This window comes from Alligator mississippiensis, chromosome 2 (assembly GCF_030867095.1).
Source record: "Alligator mississippiensis isolate rAllMis1 chromosome 2, rAllMis1, whole genome shotgun sequence".
Lineage (NCBI taxonomy): Eukaryota > Metazoa > Chordata > Crocodylia > Alligatoridae > Alligator > Alligator mississippiensis.
In genome coordinates this window covers 232029706-232053508 of record NC_081825.1, presented here as the reverse complement: position 1 = coordinate 232053508, position 23803 = coordinate 232029706, and the positions used below count along the sequence as shown (strand labels likewise).

The 23803-nt window shown below is 44.4% G+C and overlaps 1 protein-coding gene across 5 annotated transcripts in view; it reads left to right on the top strand.

Annotated features, from left to right (window-relative positions):
• The first annotated feature begins 724 nt into the window (after positions 1–724).
• The window catches only part of ACTN1 (actinin alpha 1), a 131767-nt gene continuing 108688 nt past the window's right edge, over positions 725–23803 (top strand). For 2 of the 5 annotated variants that reach the window (XM_059722898.1, XM_014602204.3), the window contains exon 1: positions 727–1001. In XM_059722898.1, coding sequence (XP_059578881.1) covers positions 897–1001 — 105 coding nt within the window. In that variant the 5' untranslated portion in view covers positions 727–896. Of the gene's footprint in view, positions 1002–23803 lie in introns of all 5 variants that reach the window. The other 3 variants (XM_014602205.3, XM_006266441.4, XM_006266439.4) reach the window with 3 other exon arrangements.

Here is a 23803-nt window from a genome sequence, read left to right as displayed (position 1 = left end):
GCACAGGTGGGTGCCGATTACACTTCCACTTCTAGGACCTCACTGAGTTCAGCAGACAGTCTAAAAAATGTGCATCAGGCTTGGTGCATCAGGCTTTGCAGGATCTTTAATTCAGCTGCAGGCTTCTTGAAAAGATGTTCTTTCAGCTAGCAGTCGCACAAGATCATCATCATGGTAACACAGGGACAGAAAAGGGGGGTGTTGCTCTATGTTGAACCTGCCCAGGCTGCTTCTATCCCCAGCTGCAGAGCTTGCTTAGCAAAACAGGGGAGAGAGAGAGATGCTCCTGCTCGCACCCAGGGGCAGCTCGGCAGGCTCCGGGGCTGCTGCACTGTACAACAGGTAGCTGGCTGGGCACACAGAGGTGGCTCTACCTGCTCAAAGCGACTGAAGCTCCTCTGGCCCCTCCCCAGGCTCAGAGGAGACGTCACCACACGGAGTGCCTCCAGCAGCTTAAACTCACATGTCACATGGGCCGCAGGGAGTGGGAGGGGAAGTCTTAAATCAACCTATATCAGCTGCTGAGAAGCCCTGAGTGACACAAGGGGGCCTCAATGAGAGTGACGGGAGCCAGGGAACATGAAGTTTTGGCAACTCACACAGCCAATGAGAGGAAGCAGGAGGCAGGGCTCGCTCTCTCTCTCTCTCTCTCTCTCTCTCTCTCTCTCTCTCTCTCTTTTTTTCCTCCTCTTCTGTGTGTGCAAAGATTAGGTTGAGATCCGGTGAGTGGGAGCTGCTGCCTGCCCTCTCTCCCTCTCTGTTGTAGCTGGGCTTCAGCAAGGAGCTCCCCAGCCAACCTCGGGCGAGCCCGACCCCGGCACCACCCCGCAGAAGAAGGGGAGGCGAAGGCAGAGCAGACCAAAGGACCCCCACCCCGCACCCCGGCAGTGGCAATCATGGATCATTATGACTCGCAGCAAACCAATGACTATATGCAGCCAGAGGACGACTGGGACAGGGATCTGCTTTTGGATCCAGCCTGGGAAAAGCAGCAGAGGAAGGTAAGTGCCTTCCCCTCCTCTCCGTGGACACGCGCAGGAAAGCATCCTCGGGAGATCCGAGAGCAGGGGGTGGGGGCTGCGGTAGGTCCATTAGCCCGGAGTGTTGGGTTACAGGCAGCGTGCGCGCCTGTGGTTACAGGCACCTAACGGGGGTGTGCATTAGGCATCTAGTGGCGGCGGGGGGGGAGGTTGCAGGCATCTCGTATGGGGTATGGGGGGGAGGGGGAATCACTTTGTAGGACTTACCAGAGACTAGTTGTGTATTGGGAATCTGCGTGGTTCCCTTTGCAGAGTGCATCCCCCCAGCCCCCCTCCTTTTAACCCGGGCTGGGGATGGTGGAGGGCAGGGAGCTGCGGTGGCTGATGGCGGGACACTGCTGCTGGCAGTTGGATCCCCTGCATTGCCCTCTTGTTATATTGCTTTAAATAATGTAGGGAGGAGGGGAGATCCACCTCATTACGGATCTGTATATGCGTAACCTCTCCTCCCTCTGTTGCTTTCTCCTATGGCAAGAGATTGCAATGAACACTAGGGCTGTCCTAGTCTTGCACAAGACTTGATGGGATTCAGAGATCTAATAATGGAGCAAGTAACCTGCGGAGGGGGCAGGCTAGTTGCTCCATTATTAGATCTCTGATTAGATCCCTTCCCCCAGCTGTTTTAATTAATTCTGGAGCAGAGTTTTTAATTCATTAATTTTTTTAAAGCACCCTTTGGTTGTTCTAGAGGCCCGATGGAAATAGCTTTTGGTTTTGTTGGGCGATGGTAAAAGAAAGGTGTGGGTCATGCTGAGTGTAAGTCTGAGCTACATGGCTGTCTTCGCTACCTGCTGATCTCCTGGGTAGAGTGCTTGGAGAGCTAGCAATGGAAGGGGCTGCATTAGAGCGTGGGGTGATTGCTATCAGTTAAGAGAGGGTGGCTGGAGGGTGTCCCCTGAGTAGGATGCGATGGGGAGGAGATGGTTGAAGAAATGGAACCTGCTTGATTGCCCAGTTTCCTAGATCAGAAGTTCCTTCCCTCGTCACCTCCAGCAACAGATGCTTTCCCTGTCAAGTGCCACAAGCCATGCAGCCAGGATCTGCAGCTTCCCCCCAACCTCCTTGGCATTTTGCACTGCATTGTACAAAACCATCCCTTCCAAGAAGCAGTTTTTCTTTGAATGTTGGAGTGATTGCTATTTCCAGCAGCCCCTCTGAAAGCTGCCGAAGACCTGATCCAGGCCTCTGGAGCTGGATGTGCCCTAGGGGAAGGGTGGATTGACATTGTTCAGGTACATGTGTGTGTGTGTGTGTGTGTGTGTGTGTGTGTGTGTGTGTGTGTGTGTGTGTGTGTGTGTGTGTGTGTGTGTGTGTGTTGCAACAGTGTGTCAGGTCAACTGCAAAGAGCCCCAAAGCATGGCAATACACAAAGGCAGGATGCCTCCGCAAGGGCACAAAGACTGATCAAAGAAGAAATTAGACAGGACTGGATTAAGTTGGCACAGAAAGTTACCCAGGGCTGCTTGCTCTCTTTCTTCTACAGCTGTGACGATCCCCTTAGGTTAAACATTTCTTCCCAGTGTACGGGGAAACAGGAGAACTGCAGTGAACTTGGAGATCAGGTTGACTGAATAGCAATCAGTTATCTGTACGCTACCTCCCTGCGTTCCCACCAGTTATAGTCCCCAGTCACTTCCCAGTTGCGTTTTGATTACAGGCGGGATGATAGCTGAGTTCTCATTTGACTGGTGTGGTTTAGGGCTGGGCTTGTGCAAAGCAAAACTCATGTCCAAAAATGGTAACATTCATCCCTTTTTTTTAAACTTAAAGCGGGGGGAGAAGGGTTAGGAGGAGTTCTAGCTTCTTCTTTTCATTTTTTTTAAGCCAAAGGCATCCTGTATTAGATCACCCTGGAATCCTAATCCCTGAAACATTTCCCTTTTAGTCGCATTGTCAGACAATAAAGGAGAATTAAAAAAAAAAAAAAAAAACTTTGGCAGGGCACCTCCTAGAAATGTGGCAGCCGTGAACTCACTGGAGTGAATTACTTGATCAGTTTACCCTTGTATCACATATTCCCCCTGCTTGAATTCTGAACAGAAAAAAATGTATCTTCTCTACAGGTAGCAAGTATAGAGTTTGGAGACTGGAGGTGATAGAACTGGCTTTTTTCTTTTATATTGTTTATGGTTGGGCTGTCTACGGGCAGCTGAGAGTAACTGGGAAAGGAGTGTTTACCAGGTAAAGGACCTTTCATCTTTCCCTCTTCCTCCCCCTCCACCTGAAAAAGTCTTACAGGTACTTTAATGTATAGTTTACCAAAATGGTGAGTTTGAGAAACACTTCAGCTAAAGATGTGTTAATTAGAGGGAATAGCTATGGAACTTCTGTCAATGGCTTTCTAAAAGCTACAGGGAGAAGATAAAAAGCTTGAGAAATAAAGCATACAAACAAAGGTACCTATTTGAGAACAGAGATGATAGCCTAAGAGTTTACATGTCAACAAAGGGGAAAGAAGAGGGAATTTAATTTGCAAACCACAGCGCAGGGAACAATTATCCCAAGGACCAACCTGTAGTAGTTGGGCAAGGACTTTTTTTTTTTCATCTTACCACTCATACCCTTCAGGAACTGTCTGGACTGCTGTCCAGAGCTTAATTCTCATGTGTATTTGGCTGATGAATTTGGAAAGTTACAACATGGCCTAGTGAAGCCCAACAATCCTCTTTACAGAGCAAAAGGAGCAGTATCACTTGTAGGCTACTTCTCCAAAGGAACAGGCAGATTTTAATTTTCTTATGATATGAGGTACATCAGAGGACAGCATTTAGAGTGACTGAATATGTAATGCAGCACTCTGGCTGGTTTGCAAGTAGTGATTGAATCTAGTACTTCTGTATCTTAAAAAACAGTTTTCTTATGTAAAATGAAAGGGTAGTGTTTTTATCTCAAGAATGACACTCATTGACCTCTGTGATCTGACCACTAGAAGGAGACGGAGAGCTACACTGCCAACTTTGATACACTTGAGAAACAAGGAGGGAATGTGAACCAAGGCATTAGTTAGTGCATGTAGTTTAAAATAATCCATTGAGGTGGACCTTGAGCCAATGAACTTTAAATATTGGTGTTGTTCTTGTTCCTATTAAGATGGAAGGGCTGTGAATATTTGTGTATCCCTTTCTTTAGGGAAGTGAGGGGATGTGACACTTCCCCCCTCTGGATGTTACCCAAAGAAAGGTATCCTATTCTCAAGTGGATGTAGGATCCCCCATCTTCCTCTGAGCCACCAAGCTACTGCATGTGTGATATCTGACCCAGGTGGAAGAGATGGTTGACCTCCAAAGTCCCTCCCACAAGTTAAGCTCCGCCTATGTGAATCACCAGCATTAGTCTGTTCACAGCAGTATGAGCAGATGTTCAAATATAATCTTGCATGGTACCTCCTTTACTTCAGTGAGGTTTGAATATTCCCATGGACTATTTGGCTTGCCTCCTTCATTGGGGGCTGCTGGGGTTGGAGAAGTAGTGGTATCTCCAAGCACTACCAACTTGTTGCACAAAAATGAGACATGGAGCAAGTGACCTCATGTCTTCCTCTTCTTAAAAAAGGAAGGAAATAAGTAACAATGTTGATAATGAAATGATCATCACTGGGCATCTACATTAACATCCCACTGAGATGAGTAGAACCATAAACCCCACTCTGAGCTGGTTTTTTTTTCTAGGCTTTCTACAGAGATGCCTCTGAATCTGTTCTGCTTGGCTTACATTTTTTTAGGGTTTCCTCCCCACACAACCACAACAGCTAGAGGCTTACTTTTTAATGTCTGTCTATATTTAATGTAAAAGAAAGATGAGATTCTGGGCCAAAAATGATTGCTTTAGAGAAGTGCCAGGATGGTGAATGGATATATACCAGTTATTTCTGAGCTCTGTGTGTACATAATATTTTTTTTTTTTGTACAAGGGTGTTTCAGAAAGCAATGGTGATTTTGAAATAAAACCATTTATGTGCACTACACTGACAGTAGTACTGTCAAATGCACCCATCATTTACAACTATATAGAGAAGTGTTGCAGTTGAGATAAAACCATTTTATGTGCAATTTCAGAATTGCTGTTCCTTGTACAAGGGTGTTTCAGAAAGTATATATGTATTTTCTATAATCAGTTTTACAACATGGTCTTTCTGTTTCAGTTTTCCATAGGGAATGGTTCTGTCATCTTTTTCCCCCTGTTTGTTGGTAGTGCAAGGGAAAATATGCTGCTATCTTAACACTTCAAAGCAGGAGGCCCAGTGTGTGGCTGTGTACAGCTCAGGGGCTCTGCTTTAGTAGTAAAAAATAGTAGACACTTGCATTAAAGTTGCTGTATTGTAAGAGATTTCTGCCACCACTTGGCAGCCAGTGAAAAACATGGACATGTCTACACACATGCTTTCTGTGGGATGCCACAGCTCCTTTAATAACTGGTGCACTCTGCACCCTATCTGCAGAGCTGGTAGCAGTGCGTAGGTGTGCATGTACTTTGATGGCTTTCTAGTAGCAATGTCTGTGTGCCAATAGAAGGCTCAGAAGATAGATGTGACCTAAGTTGAATCACTCTCTTAAATACCCTTCTTTCCTCTTCAGGACTGTGCTAAGTGGGGTGATGATGTTACCAGGGTGAAATGCAGAAGCCTCTGACACTGCTTAGGAAAATCAGCTTTTCCCGTTCCAGTCACATAGCATTTCCATAAGAGACTTTTTGGGGTGTTGGTTCATCCCTCAAAAGGGTCTTTAAGCAGCTTTAAAGAGCTGATCTTGGTATTTATTTTCACTTAAGGGAGCAGGAGAGTAATGAACAGAACTAATTCTGCTAAATCTAACTTTTAATAAGATTCTGCACAGGCCTTTGTGCAGCAGCAGAAGGTCTCTCTGGGATATTAAAGCATTTTCCTTGCAATATCAAACTCATCTCTGTACTTTCTTCCTCCTGAAATATCATGAGCCTTTTCTTTCCACTCCTCTTTTATATCCAAGAAAAGAGAACCAGGCCTCTGCAAAATAACACTAGCCAAGCTGTAACAGGTACTTACTGCTGTTTTTCATTGTTCTAAAACGAAACTTGCTGAAAGCTACTGCCAGAAAAAATTTCACCTGAAATACTTTCATCTGCAGGCTAATAGGAAGCCTGTCTACTCTTGCTTGTGCCTGTGAATGTTCTTCTGTGAGCATTTACTAGCTGAAGACACTGTAGGGCTGAAATAAGATTGACAAAAGCTACTTGGAAAGAACCGGCAGCCCACAAGCATTTCCATATCTTAATTCGAGAAGACTGGAGGCCTTGATCAAGCCCCACTGTCCATGAAGAGACTGCCATTGTCCTTGGGAGCTAGAGTGGGTCTTGCATGGGTGCACTCCTTGGAGGTTGACAAGCTTGGGCTTGGTTGGATCAATTGAGGAAGCACAGTCTAGAGTTAAAGAAGACAAATTCCCAGCATGAGCCTCATGATATCAAAGCTGCTTTCCCTCTCCCCAGCCAACTGATGAAGTTAACACCAGCACTATTGTGCAAAGCCAGTGATTATTATTTTATTTGATTGGGGGGGGGCACATTCCTCAGTCTGGAATGCCCTGGATAGGACTTCTGGAGGTGCTGAACACTTGGCACATCTGAAAATGACTTTTGATTTCTCAGATTGTGCACTCTAAGTTCCAAGACTGTTCTTTATTCATATTTGAAAAATATCCAAGACTGGGGAGCTGGGAAACAAACTCAGATCTCCAGATCCCTGGCCCTGCACACTAACTGCAATGCTATGCTGTTTCTGAATAGATAATTGCCATCTTGACGAAACTGTGTAGAGAAGGATGAAGAATCCATTCTTGGAGTGAGCAAGGGGGAGAAAAAATATAACAGCCCTGCCTACTATATACACTGAAAGGGATTATAGCAACTGTTTTATAGAAGCTGATTAACTTAGGTGATTCATGCACTTTTTAAAAAAAATGTGGCAATAAATTGCACCTCTTGGATGAGAGCTCTTAACTGTTCATTTTTATGGTGCTAACGTATTAATGACAGCAGTGGCTAAACTGTACTGAACGCTTTTCCTGTTTCTATATTTTAGGTAAATATTTACCAACTACAGTATCTATAAGATGATTTAAATGCCTGCAAATATCTCTTAAGAAATGGCACTATCTCAGTGACTTCATCCTCTGAATCTGTCTAGTCAGCCCTGTGAAATGTGCCATATGAAAAGATGCTTGTGAAAGTGAATGGTGGCTGGTGGATCCAGAAAGCTGTGCAGTTACTGATTTCTAGGCCTCAAAGTTCAGTGTAGTCCATTTGGATCTAGCTCACCAGCTTCTATTACGGGTCACATTGTAATGATTGAGATGTTGCCAAACTACACCTAAATTGGATGTGGCCTAGGTCTGTGGGTAGAATTAACAACTAATGATGTACCCTGCATGTGCCCTTCTGGCAGTACATTTATGAGGAGTGGCATGAGGCTGACGATCCTTCTTGTCTATACACATTGCTCTTGCAGCTCCCTTTCCTCTTGGCTTAAACATGGCCTGACACTGCCTTCTAAGTTGTGGCTGTCCATTCGGGTACCCAACTTTGTAGAAAGCTGTAAAGGGAATGGCCCCCAAGTAGCCACTATACAAGTGTGATTCTGTTTTCCTGAATTCCAGCAACAAGTTAACCTCTTTTCGGCTGTTTCCTGACAATAATCTCTTTCACAGAAATGATAGTTTTCCATTGTGATTGAGCAGCAGCACAATGTTGTGTCCTTGGGCTTCAGAAATTCAGCTAAGTGATACCACATAATCAACAGATCAGATACAGGCCTTGTCTATACTCACCTGTCTCTCTTCTGCCAGAAGTTCTAGCACCAGACAGCAGCTACCACCGCACATCCATGTGATTGTGGCAGATAGTCCACCAGGGCATGAAATGCACCTTGGATGGCACCATTTGCTGAAGGGTATGCAACAGCTGGCAGAAGATGTGAGGGCATCTATTTACAGGTGGTAATCCTCTGCAGGCAAAAGGAGGGTTTTGCCCCAACAGGAACTCTGGGTGTGAACATGGTTAGTTTTGTCAACTAATTCTCAGCTCTGCTGGTCAAACCTTGTAGTGTAGCCTAAGCCTACCATGAGTAGGGAACGCATACGTTACTTTGTGCTGCTTGCCATTTGCACTTGGATTCTTTATTGGTATTAAGTGTGCATGTGTGCATGCACACACACACAGAGCAGTTCATTCTCTGCCCACTTTGCATGCATAGAACTGAATTGTCTCCACACCTACTTCTGTCATTTATGTAACAACTGCTGAAAAATTGCAGGAGAGATGCGTTGCATTGATTCTCCTCTTTTTACACGACTGCCTGCTCATCTGCTATTCTGTGCTCTGTTTCCAAGGACATTGATGGCATTGGAAATTGTTCCATTGTCTTAAATAAGTTCTGGAGCATGCCCATTGTCAATAACATATTCAACTTACTGTTATGTTTTTGATCTTTTAAAAATGCTTGATTCAAAAGTATCATGTTAGGTGTTGCTGCAGAGGATACGTAAATCATTGGCTTTTAGGGCAATTATTCATCATAGAACAGTAGGAGCTGGCTCATACTCTTTATGATGACTTTTTTATTATTTTTTTAAACAAGTACGTTATTCATTTTAACCTCTTGGTGTTGCAAGAGGAGTGAGGTAAGTGGGCTTTGTAGTGACTTGCTCATCCACACAGCAGCTTGTTCAGTGAAAAGAGGAAGGAGGAGGTGGGGATGGACTAGAGAATGGGAACATTTTGGGGGATGTTATGAAAGATCACTGTGAATAGCCTTAGAAAAGATAAGCATGCTGGGTCAAACTGTTGGTTTGCCTAGTGTAAGAGTTGTCTCCCTGATTCCCTGGCATCTAGTCTAGTGATGTAAATGTGTGCATCTGGGGAATTCCTTCCTGATTGCTGCAGGCAACCTTTGAATTTTTGTGAATTCAATTTGGTTATTGCCATCTGACTGTGCATAGCTGCTGACACTAAAGGGGATGACGTTGTCTACCATTATTCTGCTAGGAATGATTTTTGAGTGTGTCACCGTGTACATATGGTTTGCCCTGTACCAGCCTACCACATAGGAAATTTGAATAGAAACTGTCCCAACACTTTTTCCTGGCTGTCTAGCAAGAATCAGTTTTAAAAAGTGATCAGCGCTGTGTTTTTAACATGGTGCTGGCCTGCTACAGAAATCAAATATACCTAGATTACAGCTTTGAGCAAATACAGGTCTAATGGTGTTATTACAATGGCTTGGACTGTAATAACAGTTGGATTATACTTAGGGGGGTGGAAAAATCTTTATGCTACAATTGAGACATGACATTCACTGGCCAAAGCATTAAAATGACCATTGCTGGAACACTATAATAAACCTTAGTCTGAACGGCTACTCTTGTCTTGAGCAACTTCCTCTGGACATAGGGGTTCATTACACGTGAGAGACAACCCCAAGGCCTAGTCTGCAATGCATTTGCTATGTGCCCAATGAGGATGCATGCTACTCACAGCGGTACCTCTGGAATCTACCTACGCTTGAGCTGTGAAAGTTTTTGTAGTCAGTGGCCTTGGTGACAGAGATAGTGATAGATAGCACAGCTTTGCTTTAGAAGAACTAAGGACTTTGTACCCTGGCTAATTTTATGGTATCGTGTGTCTGGGAGGTCCTTCTGCTTGTGGCTTATCGTTGTTGTGTCTGCCACTTAGGTCACTTTTGGGGCCTTGGTTACATTGGTATGAGGTGGCTTTTCTGACGCTAGGCTGGAAAGTAAGGAAGTAGGCAGTGACTTGTGAGAGACGTTGGAAGCTGTGTCCACTCAAAAGCCTTCATGAGGGTGGGGGTGTAGGTTGTAGCGTGTTGGTCTAAGGACATAGGCAGACAAGGTTCTTTGGGTGAATCTGATATCTTTTATTAGACCAACTTAAATAGTTGGAAAACAATTATTAAGCCAGCTTTCGGGTTCAAAAACCCTTCATCAGGCTAAGGAAGTTTCAGCAGTTGGTGTGTGCTCTTCCTGGATGGAATTAAAAGTAAAGAAACCAGCGGCTGGGCTGGTATGCATACAAGACAGGTAGTCAGTGAAAATGTAGATTGAGGAGTCAATGGGTGAGAGAGAGGCTGGGGAGTGCAGGGAAGAGAGAGAAGGGAGATGAAAGTGGAGAGATACCTGGGGTATCTACATTTTCACTGACTACCTGTCTTGCATGCATACCAGCCCAGCCGCTGGTTTCTTTACTTTTCATTCCATCCAGGAAGAGCACACGCCAGCTGCTGAAACTTCCTTAGCCTGACGAAGGGTCTTTGAACCCGAAAGCTTGCTTAATAATTGTTTTCCAACTATTTAAATTCATGAGGGTGGTGCCTTAAAGTGCCTCTGGCAGTGAGCGGGCCTGCTGCACTTGCTGAAGTTACCCATAAGCTTGCTGGTCATGCTGCTATTTTAAAAGGCCCATTGCCATCGTAGGGCTGAAGTTGCCCATAAGCTTGCTGGTCATGCTGCTATTTTAAAAAGCCCATTGCTGTCGTAGGGCCCAAGCAACAATGTCAAAGCAACTGTCATGGTATTTAAGAATGCATAATTCATCCATTGCTATGTAGATGTGCATTATAACAATTACCATTACTTTAAGAAACATACTGTTTTTAAGAGCCCTGTGGGCTGAAGTAACTTCATATGCCCCCATCCATCTACAGGCTTATTAAAAAAAGCTCTATATCCAAAATGCCTATATCTAAATATTGCCAAATGTGAGCTTGGCAAGAGGGAGCCTATTCCAGCATCTCCATAAGAAACGTCCTCCTGCCCCACCCAGGATTGCAGATACCCAAACCCTATGGAGAGGAGCGCGAAGAAAATGTGTGTGACAGGATTGCCTGTCTGTCGGGCCTTCTGTCTGACAGTAGCTATGCTTGTGAAGTCCAGTTGGCTTTCTCATGGCTGCTTCCAACTGCATTTTGACCTCTGTAGGCAAGACTGACTGAGGCTGGTGACAGGGCAGGGGACTCATGAAGACAGGGCCTTCGAGTGTGGAGAAATTGAAGACCTTGGGGTTAAGCAACAAAAAAATGTGTTCACTGAGTGAAGCCACAAGTGTTAATAGGATTAGCTAAGAGTGGGCTTGCTTCCTGTTTCTCAGCTGCTGCTGCCTCCTTTTCCCCCCACCCCCCTCATTATAACAGAACTCGGCCATAGGATGTTTGTGGTGTGGCTTGGAGCCAGACAAGCCTGTTAACTCCCTATTAGGCAGCAAAGCAGCACTCCTCCCCCATGTCAGTTTTCCGTCATCCTGTTTTTCCTTCCATGGTGGTAATACTGACATCCTATTGGTAATGGATCTGCTGGATGACTACAAGCTGCATCTTGTCAGGGTTGTGCTAGCATCGCGGCTGACTGACAGCCTAGAGGTGGAGGGCCTTGGATTTGTCTTGCCTCCAAGTCATCCCTTTCCTAAATCCTTTTCCTCCTACTGTCAGCTCTTCTTTCCCTTCCACTCCAAGTGCCTTCAAGGACTGAGATTGGCGTTAGAGAAGCTTTTGTCCCCACCAGTCCTGATCTACAACACGTTGTATCTCTTCAGCCTTAAAGAACTCAAAGCACAATGAAATGCAGCCATGTTTTTTGGTGGGTGGTCTTGAACCAGCTAGTGAAGGTATGCCTCATAGCTGATGTGCATATGAGGGGATCATTTTGGCTATGATGCCTGCTTCCATTGGCCTCTTCTACTCTGTTAGGATGCGATTCACAGATGCTGCTCATCCACAACTCCAGTGAAAGTCAGCGGCCATGCTAGTAGCTCAGTACCTCTGGAAAACCAGTGTTGGAAGCCTTATTCAAAGGGCTCTTTACTTCCCTCAGTACATAAGTATATCCCCCATTGATTGGAGTGGGATGTGCATGGATAAACATAGTGGTGTATGGCCACTTATCCAGCCCAGTCTTGTAGCTCTGAATCAAACTACACATGCTGAAAGCCTCCTGGAAATGCAGTCATCCTTTTCATGTGGAAAATGACAGCAGAACCTGCCATTCCATTGTACTGAAGCCAACTTATGCTTCTGAATGGGAAGTACCGACAGATGATAAAGGCTGTTTCACCCATTTATATTAATTCAGGTGGACCCTGGTGAGAAGTGAGGCTCCATTTTAACCTATGTGCTTCTCAGATCGGTGAAGTTCATGTAGGTCTCTGGATTTTAAGAGACAAGCATCCTGATACTTAAAATCAACCTTAAAATCAAATCAATGTGGGTTACTACAAGATGGATTGGGGTGGGAGGGGGAGTTCCTTCCATAAAATGATTCAAAGTTGTCTGAAAAGGCTTCACTGGTCAGAGAGAGAGAGAGAGAGTGTGTGTGTGGGTGGGTGGGTGGGGGGGGCATGGACGGATGGAGAAGGGGATGAATCAGGATCATTTCAGTCTATTGCTGCTTTAGCAATAATGTGAAATCTGCTTAATTCTGCAATGACCCTAGATGACTTCGGTGATCCTCTAAGTGCCTTTAATGAAAAACTGTATAATATAACATGGGGCTAAGTTTTCCAGCACCTGACTCTTGCTCTCTATTTGCTATGTTGCAAGCTTTCTCTGTTATCTGCCTAGCTGCCTGGGTGTTTACAGACTCAACAGCAGCTCAAGGCAATAAGAGGCTGAAACTGGTGAGGAAATGTAGTCTTGTTTTAATAACTAGCTATATTAAATTATCAGGGTAAAGAGGTAGAACTGACTGGAAGGAATGACCAGTAGGCCCATCCGTCATAATATTACAGGCACGTTCTGCTTCTTTCAGTCATCTGTCAATCTAATTTTCCAGGGGAGCCCTAGTGAAGCATCTATCTTTGTGATGAGCAGCATGTCCTCAATGATGAATCAGTGCAGGAACTTTCACTCTGCCTCCCTGTGAACAGGTTCACTGTGGTGTAGGGTGGGTCCCACAGAGAATGCACATGCCTCAGTATTAACCTCTCCTTAGTATCGGGTTTAGTCCTATAACCCAGAGAAGAGTGATGCACAGGATCTGTCTTTCAGCAGGGTTTGAAAATGATCACTGTGCCATAATGTCCTAGTTGCTTACTCTTATGTTTCTTTTCAGTTGTTTAGTGATGCCATAGAACTCTTCTCTTGTGGCATTTATATCAATGATGCCATTTTACAGCACAGCAGACAAAGCTTAGTTTCCTTGTAAAAACATTGATTACAGTCAATGGCAGCTCTCTCTGTTCTGGTTTGTAAGATTCCACTAGAAATTTCCAACTGCCCCTACTAAGATGATGCATACAAACAGTTTACCATGAGGTGAAGGAGATGAGGTGCTAACTGCACATCAGCTGCTTCTTGATAATGGTCCATCTTCCTACTCTTCCCCCACAGTAAGTGGAAACTTAACTGGTAGTTTGTCCCCTTTCATCAAGGGCTGTGTGTGGTTTTGCTTCCACTTACTGCAGATTAAAAGTGTGCATGCTAACAGTTACAATGGGACAAATGCCGTACACTAAAATCCCTGTGCTTTTCACCTTGTGGTAAATAGTTGGTATGCCTATACCTTTAGACAGTGATGCAAATATATGAAACTGTCATTTCTAGCGTGGGGGATTTGGATGGGCTATACAACGAAGAGCATCCACTAGGCCTGTGTGTGCATGTATTGTGTATGTCTTTCTGAGCATTTCCAGGTACTGTTTCCTATGCTGTATTGGTGTGGCGATGCTTTTATGAAGGGCTGTTGTCTGTGCTGTACCTGCTCCGTGTGTGCATTCAGCAAGAACTTCAGTCTTTTTAGTCTGGTTTGCTTAGCATCTTTCCCCAGCCACAACTTCAGTCCGACAAACTGCGTGGAGGAGGCCGTGCTGGGGACAGGGAGGAACGTATTCTATAAAGGCTTCATTAAGAACTAGTCTGTTTCGAGACGGCTAACACATGGAAACTAGCTGTTTCCCAAGGGTTTTGTTAGACCGCTGGGGAACTCTGGCCAGGATGAGACTGTTTCCAGCTGTGGGGAGCCAAGTTTGAACTCGCCCTGGGCAAGAACCCAACTCCTTGGCTTTCTCCTGCCAGAAATCCTGATCCCCAGTCTGCACTACCAAATGCTGCTGCTACCAGTCTTTAACTCAAACCTCAGCAGGGAAGCAGGATGAGGAGGCCACACAGAGTTGGGTAAAATAGTGTTCATTTGGCAGCAGTGAGGGGTTTTGCATGCTAAAATCTCATGGCTGACAGCAAAGATAAACAGTAGGGAGCTGGCCATAGAGAAGTGCTTTGTGCATATAGCTTTAGCAGGGGTTTATGGGAAAAGCCTCATTTTCTGGGAACTGGAGTGTCTTCTCCTTTATTGTGGCACATGGTAGGCTCCTTTCTTCTATGAAATGGGACATCTCTGTCCTCTCTTTCAGGGCTGGAATGGGACAGAGTCGGCACTTTGCTAGAGCAAGAAAACCATGTAGCCATGATCATCTTTGCCCCCCAGCAAACATGTAGCTCAATGAAACTGCCCATCTTATCTTCCAGTTCTCAGGTGCCATTGCTCCTTGCAGCTGTCATGTGCTGGTGTTTACATGGCCTTGGGCCATGGGCTTAATCAGCTTCCTGTGGCACTGCTGTCACATGGAGAAAAAAGGAGAGAGCCAGTGCATCTGCAGTGACTGAGCCTGGCAGATGGGAGGCCTCACTAAGCCATCATAAGATGGGTCCTCAACAACAACATGAAATTGCGGCCCCTTGGGATAACGTCTGACATTTCAAGTCTCAATTTTGTCATTAAAGATAAGTCGTCACCAGAACAATTCCCTGGTTGCCACTTCACGTGGTGCTGCCTTCAGCTTCTAATGCTGTCAGCGTTTGCATTGGGCTGCTCATTTGCAGCTGGCAGGGTTATGTTAAGAGTTTCCATCAGGTCTGTAGTTACAAATCATTACATGTTCTCACAAATGGTTATAAACACAATGGCATGTAGATAAGTTAACACGCATGCACCTGTCCACAGTGTACTGTATAGTTAAAATTGCTTATGGGCATTGCAGTTTGTGAGGCCAACATATGAATGGGAGCCCTCCTGTTAGTGCAGCCACACCTCCCCCAAGGCTGTAATTTTTGCGTCCCAGTGTATCATTTGTGACACATTACACTGCGCTCCGTGCTGTTCCTGCCTCTGTAAATGCTCCAGCTCTGCCAACTACTGACAGTTTCTGAAGGGGTGAGGGGGAGGAACATCAGAAATCTATAAAGAGAAATTTCTACCTTGGGGATCTTTCTTTCCCCCTCCTGTAAGGACTTGTGTCTTTAAAACTGCTAGCTGGCCATAATCCAATCAGTCGCTCCTCGCTGCTGTAATTAGTAAAATTATTATGGTAACTAAGACCTCTTGAAGGCTCATGTCTTCTATGTGCAACTTGCCTGATGCATCCAGGTTTGCTGCTAAGGAGGGGATAAAGGGAATCCCCTTGGCATTATTTAGTGGGAAGCCTGGAGCATCTCGCTTTCATGCACAAGCTGTAGCATCTAAGTTGCCACCTCTCAAACCCCTGGCAAGGTCTTTTACCTCTTGGTATCCACTGTCACCTGCTAGTGTCTGGTAAGTGGTAATGCTTGGATTGTTTCATGTTCAATCCCCTCCAGTCTGGCAGAGAGAAGAATGCTCTGTTCTCCACTCAGAAGAGAGATCCCTTTCCTGAGCCTCTCCAAAGATCCCTCTGCCAAAGGATGGCTGTTGGGACAGAGGAGAAATGACAGCTTTCAATCGGGGATGTGACATTTGTTCAGTAGTGGTCACTCTGCTCTCTGTTTTGTCTGATGGACAGCAGAGTCGGAGGGACTTGTTGAGCCTATGGGTAAGGTTGTCTTTCTAGTGTGGGGGTAATTCTGTCCTGTCATCAGCTCTCCAAAAATGATGCAAGGCAGTGTGCTACCATCCTCTAAAAAAGACACTTCTTTTCTGGATGAGGCTTCAGTTAGCATATAAATAAAAGGAAACACTAGCATGGAGTTAAGTGGCATCTGGAGGTTGATACCCAGGGCAGAAGGATGCAAGTGGTACCTGCTTCTTTTGCATAGTTAAAACAAACACCACCTCCAATGTCTATCTCTTTTTACTGTCACTTACGCTTTCTTACCTTCAATATAATGCATGTTCCTTCCCCTCCTCTCCCTCAAGCTCTCTGCTTTCCTAAGTAAGACTGAGTGAGTTAATCTCTCGTGTCTGCTGATTCACGCTTCTGTCTAGGGCTCAAGGTTTCCAAGCAGACAAAACTCTCTGCTTCTTTCTTCAGACGTTTCCTTTTTAGGACCAAGGAGATGATACCCCAAGGGCTTTTCCTGTTCTTCTGTCCCTTCTTCCACCTGTTTATCTATTTTGCTTGTATGGCCCCATGCTGGTCATGCCCGCATAACTCTCTCTGCCACCCTTATAGTTACTTTCTCCACCTTGTATCAAGCACGCAGTAATTCAGACTGGCTCTTTCCTCTTGTGTAGGAGGGGGACCATGGAGAGGAACGTGGAATGTGGGCAGGGGTAGTGCAGGCTGAGGGGAAAGAGGATGAAGAGGCAGGGAGAGCAACATGAAACAAAGGATCTGACATGCTGAAATATTGGTGTGTCCAGCTGCCAACTCTCTGCCAGTTCTCAGGCTGGATGTGCTGAGTGATTGAATTGGTTTGTTTGTATGTGTATTGGCCTGTGCTGGGATCAAGGAAGCAAAGGAGTATTCAACCTGCTTTCCTTACAGGGAAAGGAAAAGTGTTTCCTACCACAGAATCTTTATTTCAATTACAGGGAATCTCATTTAATTGCTTTTACAGACTTGTGCTGGGCAATAGTAATGCTATAATGTGTGTGAGTTGCAGTGTGATTCCCTACAATTGAAGTGGGGGTATAAGAAACATTTTAAGAGCTGTTGGTGGGTGTTGGTCTGACTCATGTATACTTTTTATACCGCTGGAAATGGGCAGACGTTATGCTTGCTTGTTGCCTGGTTTCAATCTTTGATATCACAATCCCATAGAGTTCATCATGTTAACACATTAGAGACCCTCATGTTACCAGATTAGAGTGGAACAAGATATGACCCGGACTGACTAGGCAACCTGTGGGTTTGGCACAGAGCATTACTCTTAAGATAGGGAGCAAGTCCTAGAATATCAATTACTCCAAGACAGGAGTCAGCCTGTGCAGTCCAGAGGGAATTCACAGGACAAGACTAGCAGATGTGCAGAGACCACAGCCTGTCCCATAGACCGATACATCTCTTTCTGTTTCTTTGTACTTTCCCATATGTCTGCAGCCATCTGTTACCTTGTATGTGGGTGGTAAGCTCTTTGGGACAGAGCTCATCTTCTTGTTCTGTGTATTGTACAGCACCTTGCACAATGGGGTCCAGGTCCATGAATTGGGCTCTGAAGTGCCATAGTAATACAAATAATTATGAAGAAACCAACAGATTTTAAAGGGATACTATTAAAATGTACCCTAACCTGGTTCTATAGAACTTTCACATGTATTGATGACCACAACTCTAATTGACTTCCCCATTTTAGCGCTTATTTATGTCTACTTGGCTTGTACAAAGAAAATATTTTCAATTCCTTATTCTCTTGACTACCTCAATATGCTTGAGTTCCCATCTGTTTTAGGTGTTGATGTGGCCACTATTATCGTAACATTTGAGCATCTTGCAATCTTTATTACAAAGTAGGGAAATACTTCTTGCTACCAATGTGAAACTGAGACCCAGAGGCTAAATTAAATAACCTGCCCAAGTCCGTGGCACAGTAGGGAATTGGATAGGCATCCCTAAGGTCTCAATACAACACTGATGTAATGGCTGCATCTGTACTGTAGGTATTTTAATGGTATGAGAATACTGGTATACCATCCTGGGAATGGTATACCATCCAGCTCCTAGCGTGGCTGTAGGCTTAAACTATAAAGGAATAAATTTGCAAAACTTTCCGTTCCAGCTGGGTTTTGCTAAATCCGCACCCTGCCCCCTTTAATTTTTTTTTAACTTTTTTGATCTCTAGCTTGAGCCTAAACTCCTGTACAGTATTCCTAAATGCATTTCCTTTAGGGCCACTGAGTTGATAAAGCTTGAAAGGTTTATTTTTAACTCCAATTCTTCTTCCTATTCTCCTCACTCCCTTGCCTTTCCCCACCCTCATTAATGGGACCTGTGAAGCCAAATCCCTAATCTCATTTTAATCTGGCATTGTCTTCAGTGATCTCCTGTGCTTTGGGTTGAAGTTCACGGTTCCGCTTAGATGGGTTGCTGGCTCTCACGCTCTGGTACATTAATAAAATGATACTGTCACGGAAAGGAAGTGCATAAAACTGTGCTTCTGTTAACAGACTGTCAAGAATTATCTCCAGCTTCTTTATTTGTAGGGTATGTTATGCATGCTGTTTTCAAAAACTAATTTTGAATTTCTTTTCAGCCATGAGCTCTTTGAGATTTTGTGCATAGCCATAAGAGACATCTGAAGTGGTGAAGTTTTTGTGTAGAACACCATCAGATTACAGGGTTCTGAGATTGAGGGTGGACGTCATTTGCACCGTGCATGCAAGGAAACAGCCATGGTGGCAAACAGCAAATCTCTTCACTTCTTTCTGTGTATACAGTACACCGCCAGGGCTGTCCTGTGTATAAACATGATTAAGTGATATGGAAAGATAGTTCTTTTCTTTAGTCTACAGATCAGGAACTGAGAGATCATGAGCCTGTTGTTTCTGGCTCATCCGTGAAATGCTTCGAGGCTTCCCCAAGCTTGCACGATCTGTCCCTTAGTTTCATCTGTAAAATGGGATTAACTTTCAGGATAATTCATCACCATAGTATCCAGGTGGCTCAAAATATAAATGAAGCTTTATAACCCCCCACAAAGGAAGTATTCTGTAAATGTTTACCATGTATGTTTACTTGTCTACCTCAGAATTTGGTTGGGACTTATTTTCTTACCATATGTAAAACACTTTGTGATCCTCAGAAGAATACAAAGCATAGTCAGATGTACATGTGAGGTACAGCATGCCCTCTGAGTCTGTTCATGGGCTTGTTATACAGAGTTAAATCTGTTTTGGAAATGGTGCAATTCAGTGGTTCTGTAGCAAGGTTGAAGCCATACAAAAGAGGGAGAGTAGATGCATACTTTATAAAGGCAAAGTATTGTGGATAGCTTGCCTTAAGCTGACCTAAAAACACTCTTGCATTGGCAGTCTCTTCATTTCCACCGAATCTTCAAACCCAAGATATGTCAGAAACCTCTTGTATTTTGCTTTTGCATGTCCAAGATGAACATGTTCATACATACACATTAGGGCTGGAAGGGACCTCGGAAGATCATCGAGTCCAGCCCCCGGCCCAAGAAGTCAGCTGGGGTCATACGATCCCAGCAAGATAAGCATCCAGTTTGCTCTTGAAGATGTTCAATGTCGGCACTTGAACCAGCCCCGGCGGCAGGCTATTCCAGACCTTGGGGGCTCGGACAGTAAAGAAATTCTTCCTTATGTCCAGCCTGAAACGGTCTTGTTGTAGTTTAGTCTTGCTTTTGTTTATTAGGGAGAACCAGGGTGAGGAAAAAGGGTTGGGTTTTTTTTGCAGCCCGCTCAAGGCATGTAGTGCCACTTTCGTGGGCATTTTTGCAACAACCACGTCCCTCGCTGCTGACTGGCTAAGAGGTCCTGGAGGTTGTGTCCCTTGCTGAGCTTTAATTACCCTTATATTCAGTTTCTCGCTCTTGTATCTGTGTACTGCATATTAGCATCTGTGTTGCATTCCAAGGGGTGGTGGTTGGTCCAAACTGTAGATGGACTGGAATGTGCCAAAGAATGAAGCAGATTTCCTGGATGGATGTCTCTTCTCACGTGGCCATTGTACATGGTGAGTTGAGGATAACAGGCTGGCCCATGTGTACAAACACTGTCTTGCAGCTCCTTGTGTAGTGTCTGAATGATACAAACATACCAGCAAAAATAGGGTTAAGTGGACTTATTGCACTGTGTGATTGTTTACTACATTCTTCTGTATTAATCAGGGTTGGCCTCCAAATCCGGAAGCAGATTAGCACTTAGTTGGAGCCCCTGAAGTAATACAATTCGTGTTGGTGCTTCTGTTTATCCACACAGTAAACTACTGTGGCCACCAGGTTCTTTTCCCATTCCCGCAGGGGGAGCTTTTTGGCCCAGGTATGTCTCTGGTGTAAATATGAACCCAGTAGAGTTGTACAACTTGGTGCACCATATCCTATTCCTTTTGTTAACTTTCCAAGATGACTACAGGGATGCTCTGTGGAGCAGTTTGGTTTAGTAAAGGTTGCAAACGTCAAATCAGCTGTCAGTGAGTGGGAAAGGAGAAAATAATTATTTGCTATCAAAATCTCGGTATGGAGGCACCATTCTTGGTAAGTGAGAAAGATTCAAGAGGAGGTTTGATGGTATGTTAAGGCCTACAGCCTCTTGTTTTGGTGATGTAGCTTCTTTAGTCATGCAGTACTCTCCACATCTTGCCCCTGTTGCCAGCTTTCTCATCCCTCTTCTTTGCAGCATAGAGCTAATTAGAGTCAGATAGTTTTCTTGTCAAGTATCGGTTATGTTAAATGAACCTGTAATTGCTGTGCTTGGTCTCTTTCAGGATGTAGTCTCAGCTAATTGGGACAGCTTGCTCATGATATAAGAGACGTTTCACCACCTTGTTAGATACTTAAGTCTGCTTACTTGGTGGGGGGTGGGGAGGGGTGTGGTGATGGCCCCCAGTCTTAGCACAGTCTCCAAATCTTCCTCTGCTTGTGTAGCTATAATCAAAGAGGTAATTATATGTCTTATAAAACAATTAGAATCATTGGCAAAAATTATTTTCCTATCCCAGTAGAGGGACTCAGTGTCATACCAGGATTAGGACATGGGAGTTCGCGGGTGCGTCTACACGTGCTATTAAGGCAACTGGATAAACTCTGGCAGTTTGTGCCGGAGTTTATTGCTCCCAGGTGCATCTTTGCCACGTGCCCTTGGGACTGTAGCACATTAAGCCAGGGTGGAAGGGGGCCCCAGGGGTCAGCCTACCAGCCCAGGGCTCCTCCAACCCAGCTCAATATGCTGCGGAGTGACTGGCTGGGGCACAAAGGCACTGAAGCCCTCTCGTGCCACAGGCAGCCCTTTCAATGTCTACACGTGTAGCAATGGAGTAAATAACTCCGCTGTAAGATAGTACTTGTGTCTGGCAATACTGTCCTATACCAGAGTTAATTAGTTTACTCTGTCTTAATAGCACTGCACATGTAGAAGCTGATGTTTTACAGTGAAGCTGATTAATCATTTCTGCAATAAACATCTTGTATAGATGCGCCCCCTGTCTTTAATTTTGGTTTTCCTATTAGTCCATAGTACAGCGAAGTTTACCACATAAATCACTACAAAAATGTAGTGATTTGCAAATCTGTTTCTTAATATGCTTGTCTAGTATAAAACCTTTGGGGTCAAGTAGATTTATGGAGAAAACCTGTAACCACTTGGGCCCAAGAAAACCATTGCTTATTCCTGTATTTAAAAAAAAAAATCCATGATAAATATTATAGGGTATTATTTATTTATGAGAATCATCTCTATCATTGGAATGAGCTTGTAGATTTTCATAAGCATGTGGCAAGAAGAACTTCTTGGAACTCTGTACCAAAACTTTGACTTCCATGTGATAACTAAAATTCAATTCTACACTGTGGGCAGACAAGGTTCTTTGGGTAAATCTGATATCTTTTATTAGACCAACTAAATAGTTGGAAAATTCCAACTATTTGAGTCGGTGTAATAAAAGATATCAATTTACCCAAAGAACCTTGTTTGCCAATGTCCTTAGACCAACATGGCTACAACCTATTGTAATTTCACTTTCCTTCCTGGGTTTTGCCTCATTTGAGCAATATCCTTAGTCAAGAAAGCAGATGACAACACATCATTAAGGTTGGATCAGATAATAGACCGATTGAACATGCTACCATGTGGCTGATCTATTTCTTGTTACAGGTTTGTTTTTTTTTTTCCCCCTCCCTTTCATTGTGAGGTGGAATCCATGGTCTGCTGATTTCCAATTTTTTTTTCTATCTCCACCCACACATTGATATTTCTGCAATAAAAGTGCAATTAAGAGTTGCTTGAGTAAAGAACCAAAAAACCTTGCACTTAGGAAATATAGAAAGCAGAAGATCTAGAGAATTTGGGGAGGTATTGAAAGAAAGCAAGAATCAATAGCAATACATTCTGCATGGCAAGTATTCCAAATTATTACCCAATACCAATTTTGAAAGTAAACTACATTTCAGTGTTTTGCTTAACAACTGTTGCCAAGAAGAATTTGCAGGTTAAAGCAAAGATCAAAACCTTACATTTATATAGTCTGTATGGGAACCCCCCTTCCTTATGTAGATGGGCTGTACTGTGACTTACTGCCCACTGCAGAATGACTTAGAATAAGATTGTCTGTTTGGGAGGGGGTGTGCATATCTATGATTACATATAGGGGAAATTGCATCAAATTCCAAGGCTAGCCAAACATACCTAGAAGCTTAGGAAATCAGACTATGGGTAGCGATTTGCAAATCTGTTTCTTTAATATGCTTGCCTAGTATAAAACCTGTGTCATCAAGTAGAATCTGTGGTGCCTTTTGTGTTAGATGTCCCCATGTGGCATCCATTGTGGCTCTGCAGGGAAATACTTTATTCTGCAATGATCTCTGGGACTACTCTTGGAGCGGCACTGTCGGACTTTAAAGCAAATGAAATCTAGCCCTCATTGGTCATTATGTAGTAGTGATGTCACTGAATCTCCATAGAGAAACCGTTTCATTTTTTCCCCCCCAAATCTGTCATAAACTGGCAGATTTATATGTACTACATGCCATTTTCCTTGCATATCTCGCTGCTGGAACTGCACCACTGGCAACAAATAGTGGAAGTACTGATGTAGAAACATAAATGCCTTCTTTACTAGTGAGTCCTTTAACCTTGCCCAGAGCAAGATTAGACAATGTGGTGGTTGAAATGTCAGCATCTGTTTGTTCCAGTAGCGCTGCACCAGTGGGAGCAGTAGTGGGAAAACTTGGGGGGAAAAGTTAAGCACAGAGTAGAGAAGGCTTTAAATTGCATGTGGCAGAGCATTTGGTACTAGAACTGTCTATGAAGGAAACTAATCCCTGGGTCACTCTAGCAAAAGAACTGAAATATGAAGTGGAAATTAAGCCAAGCAATACTAGGACACACTAATATCATGGAATGTGTTTCCTCTTCCACATGTTTGCCCTGCCTTTTCTACTGTGGCCTTGACATAGCATCCTCTGAAGGGTGGCTTAATGTACAGTAGAATAGGTGAAGACTACACGCTGACGGTGTAAGGGCAGCCTCGTTTTTGACGAGTAGGAAATCTGACTACGGGTCACTTACCCATAGAACAGTGGTTCCCAACCTCTTTTATGCTGCGGACCGGCAAACATATTTTAATTTTATTTACAAATTTAAACTTAATTTTTACATGGGGAGGGGCAGGATTGTGATGATCAGAATGGGGCACCACAGCCGCGGGGGACCCTGCAGGGCTGCGCAGGCAGTGGCCCGGGGGACCTAGCTGGGGCTGCCCAGGAAGAAGGGGCTCTGCTGCCTTCCCTAGGAGCAAGCAGTGGAGCTGCCTCCCTGCCCTCTGCCCTAGGCATTTCCCTGCCTGCATCCCCCCACTCCCAGCTGCAGGTGGGGCTGGGGGTCCTGCCTGGCCCAGAATGGGCCCTGGTACCTGTTGCGTGG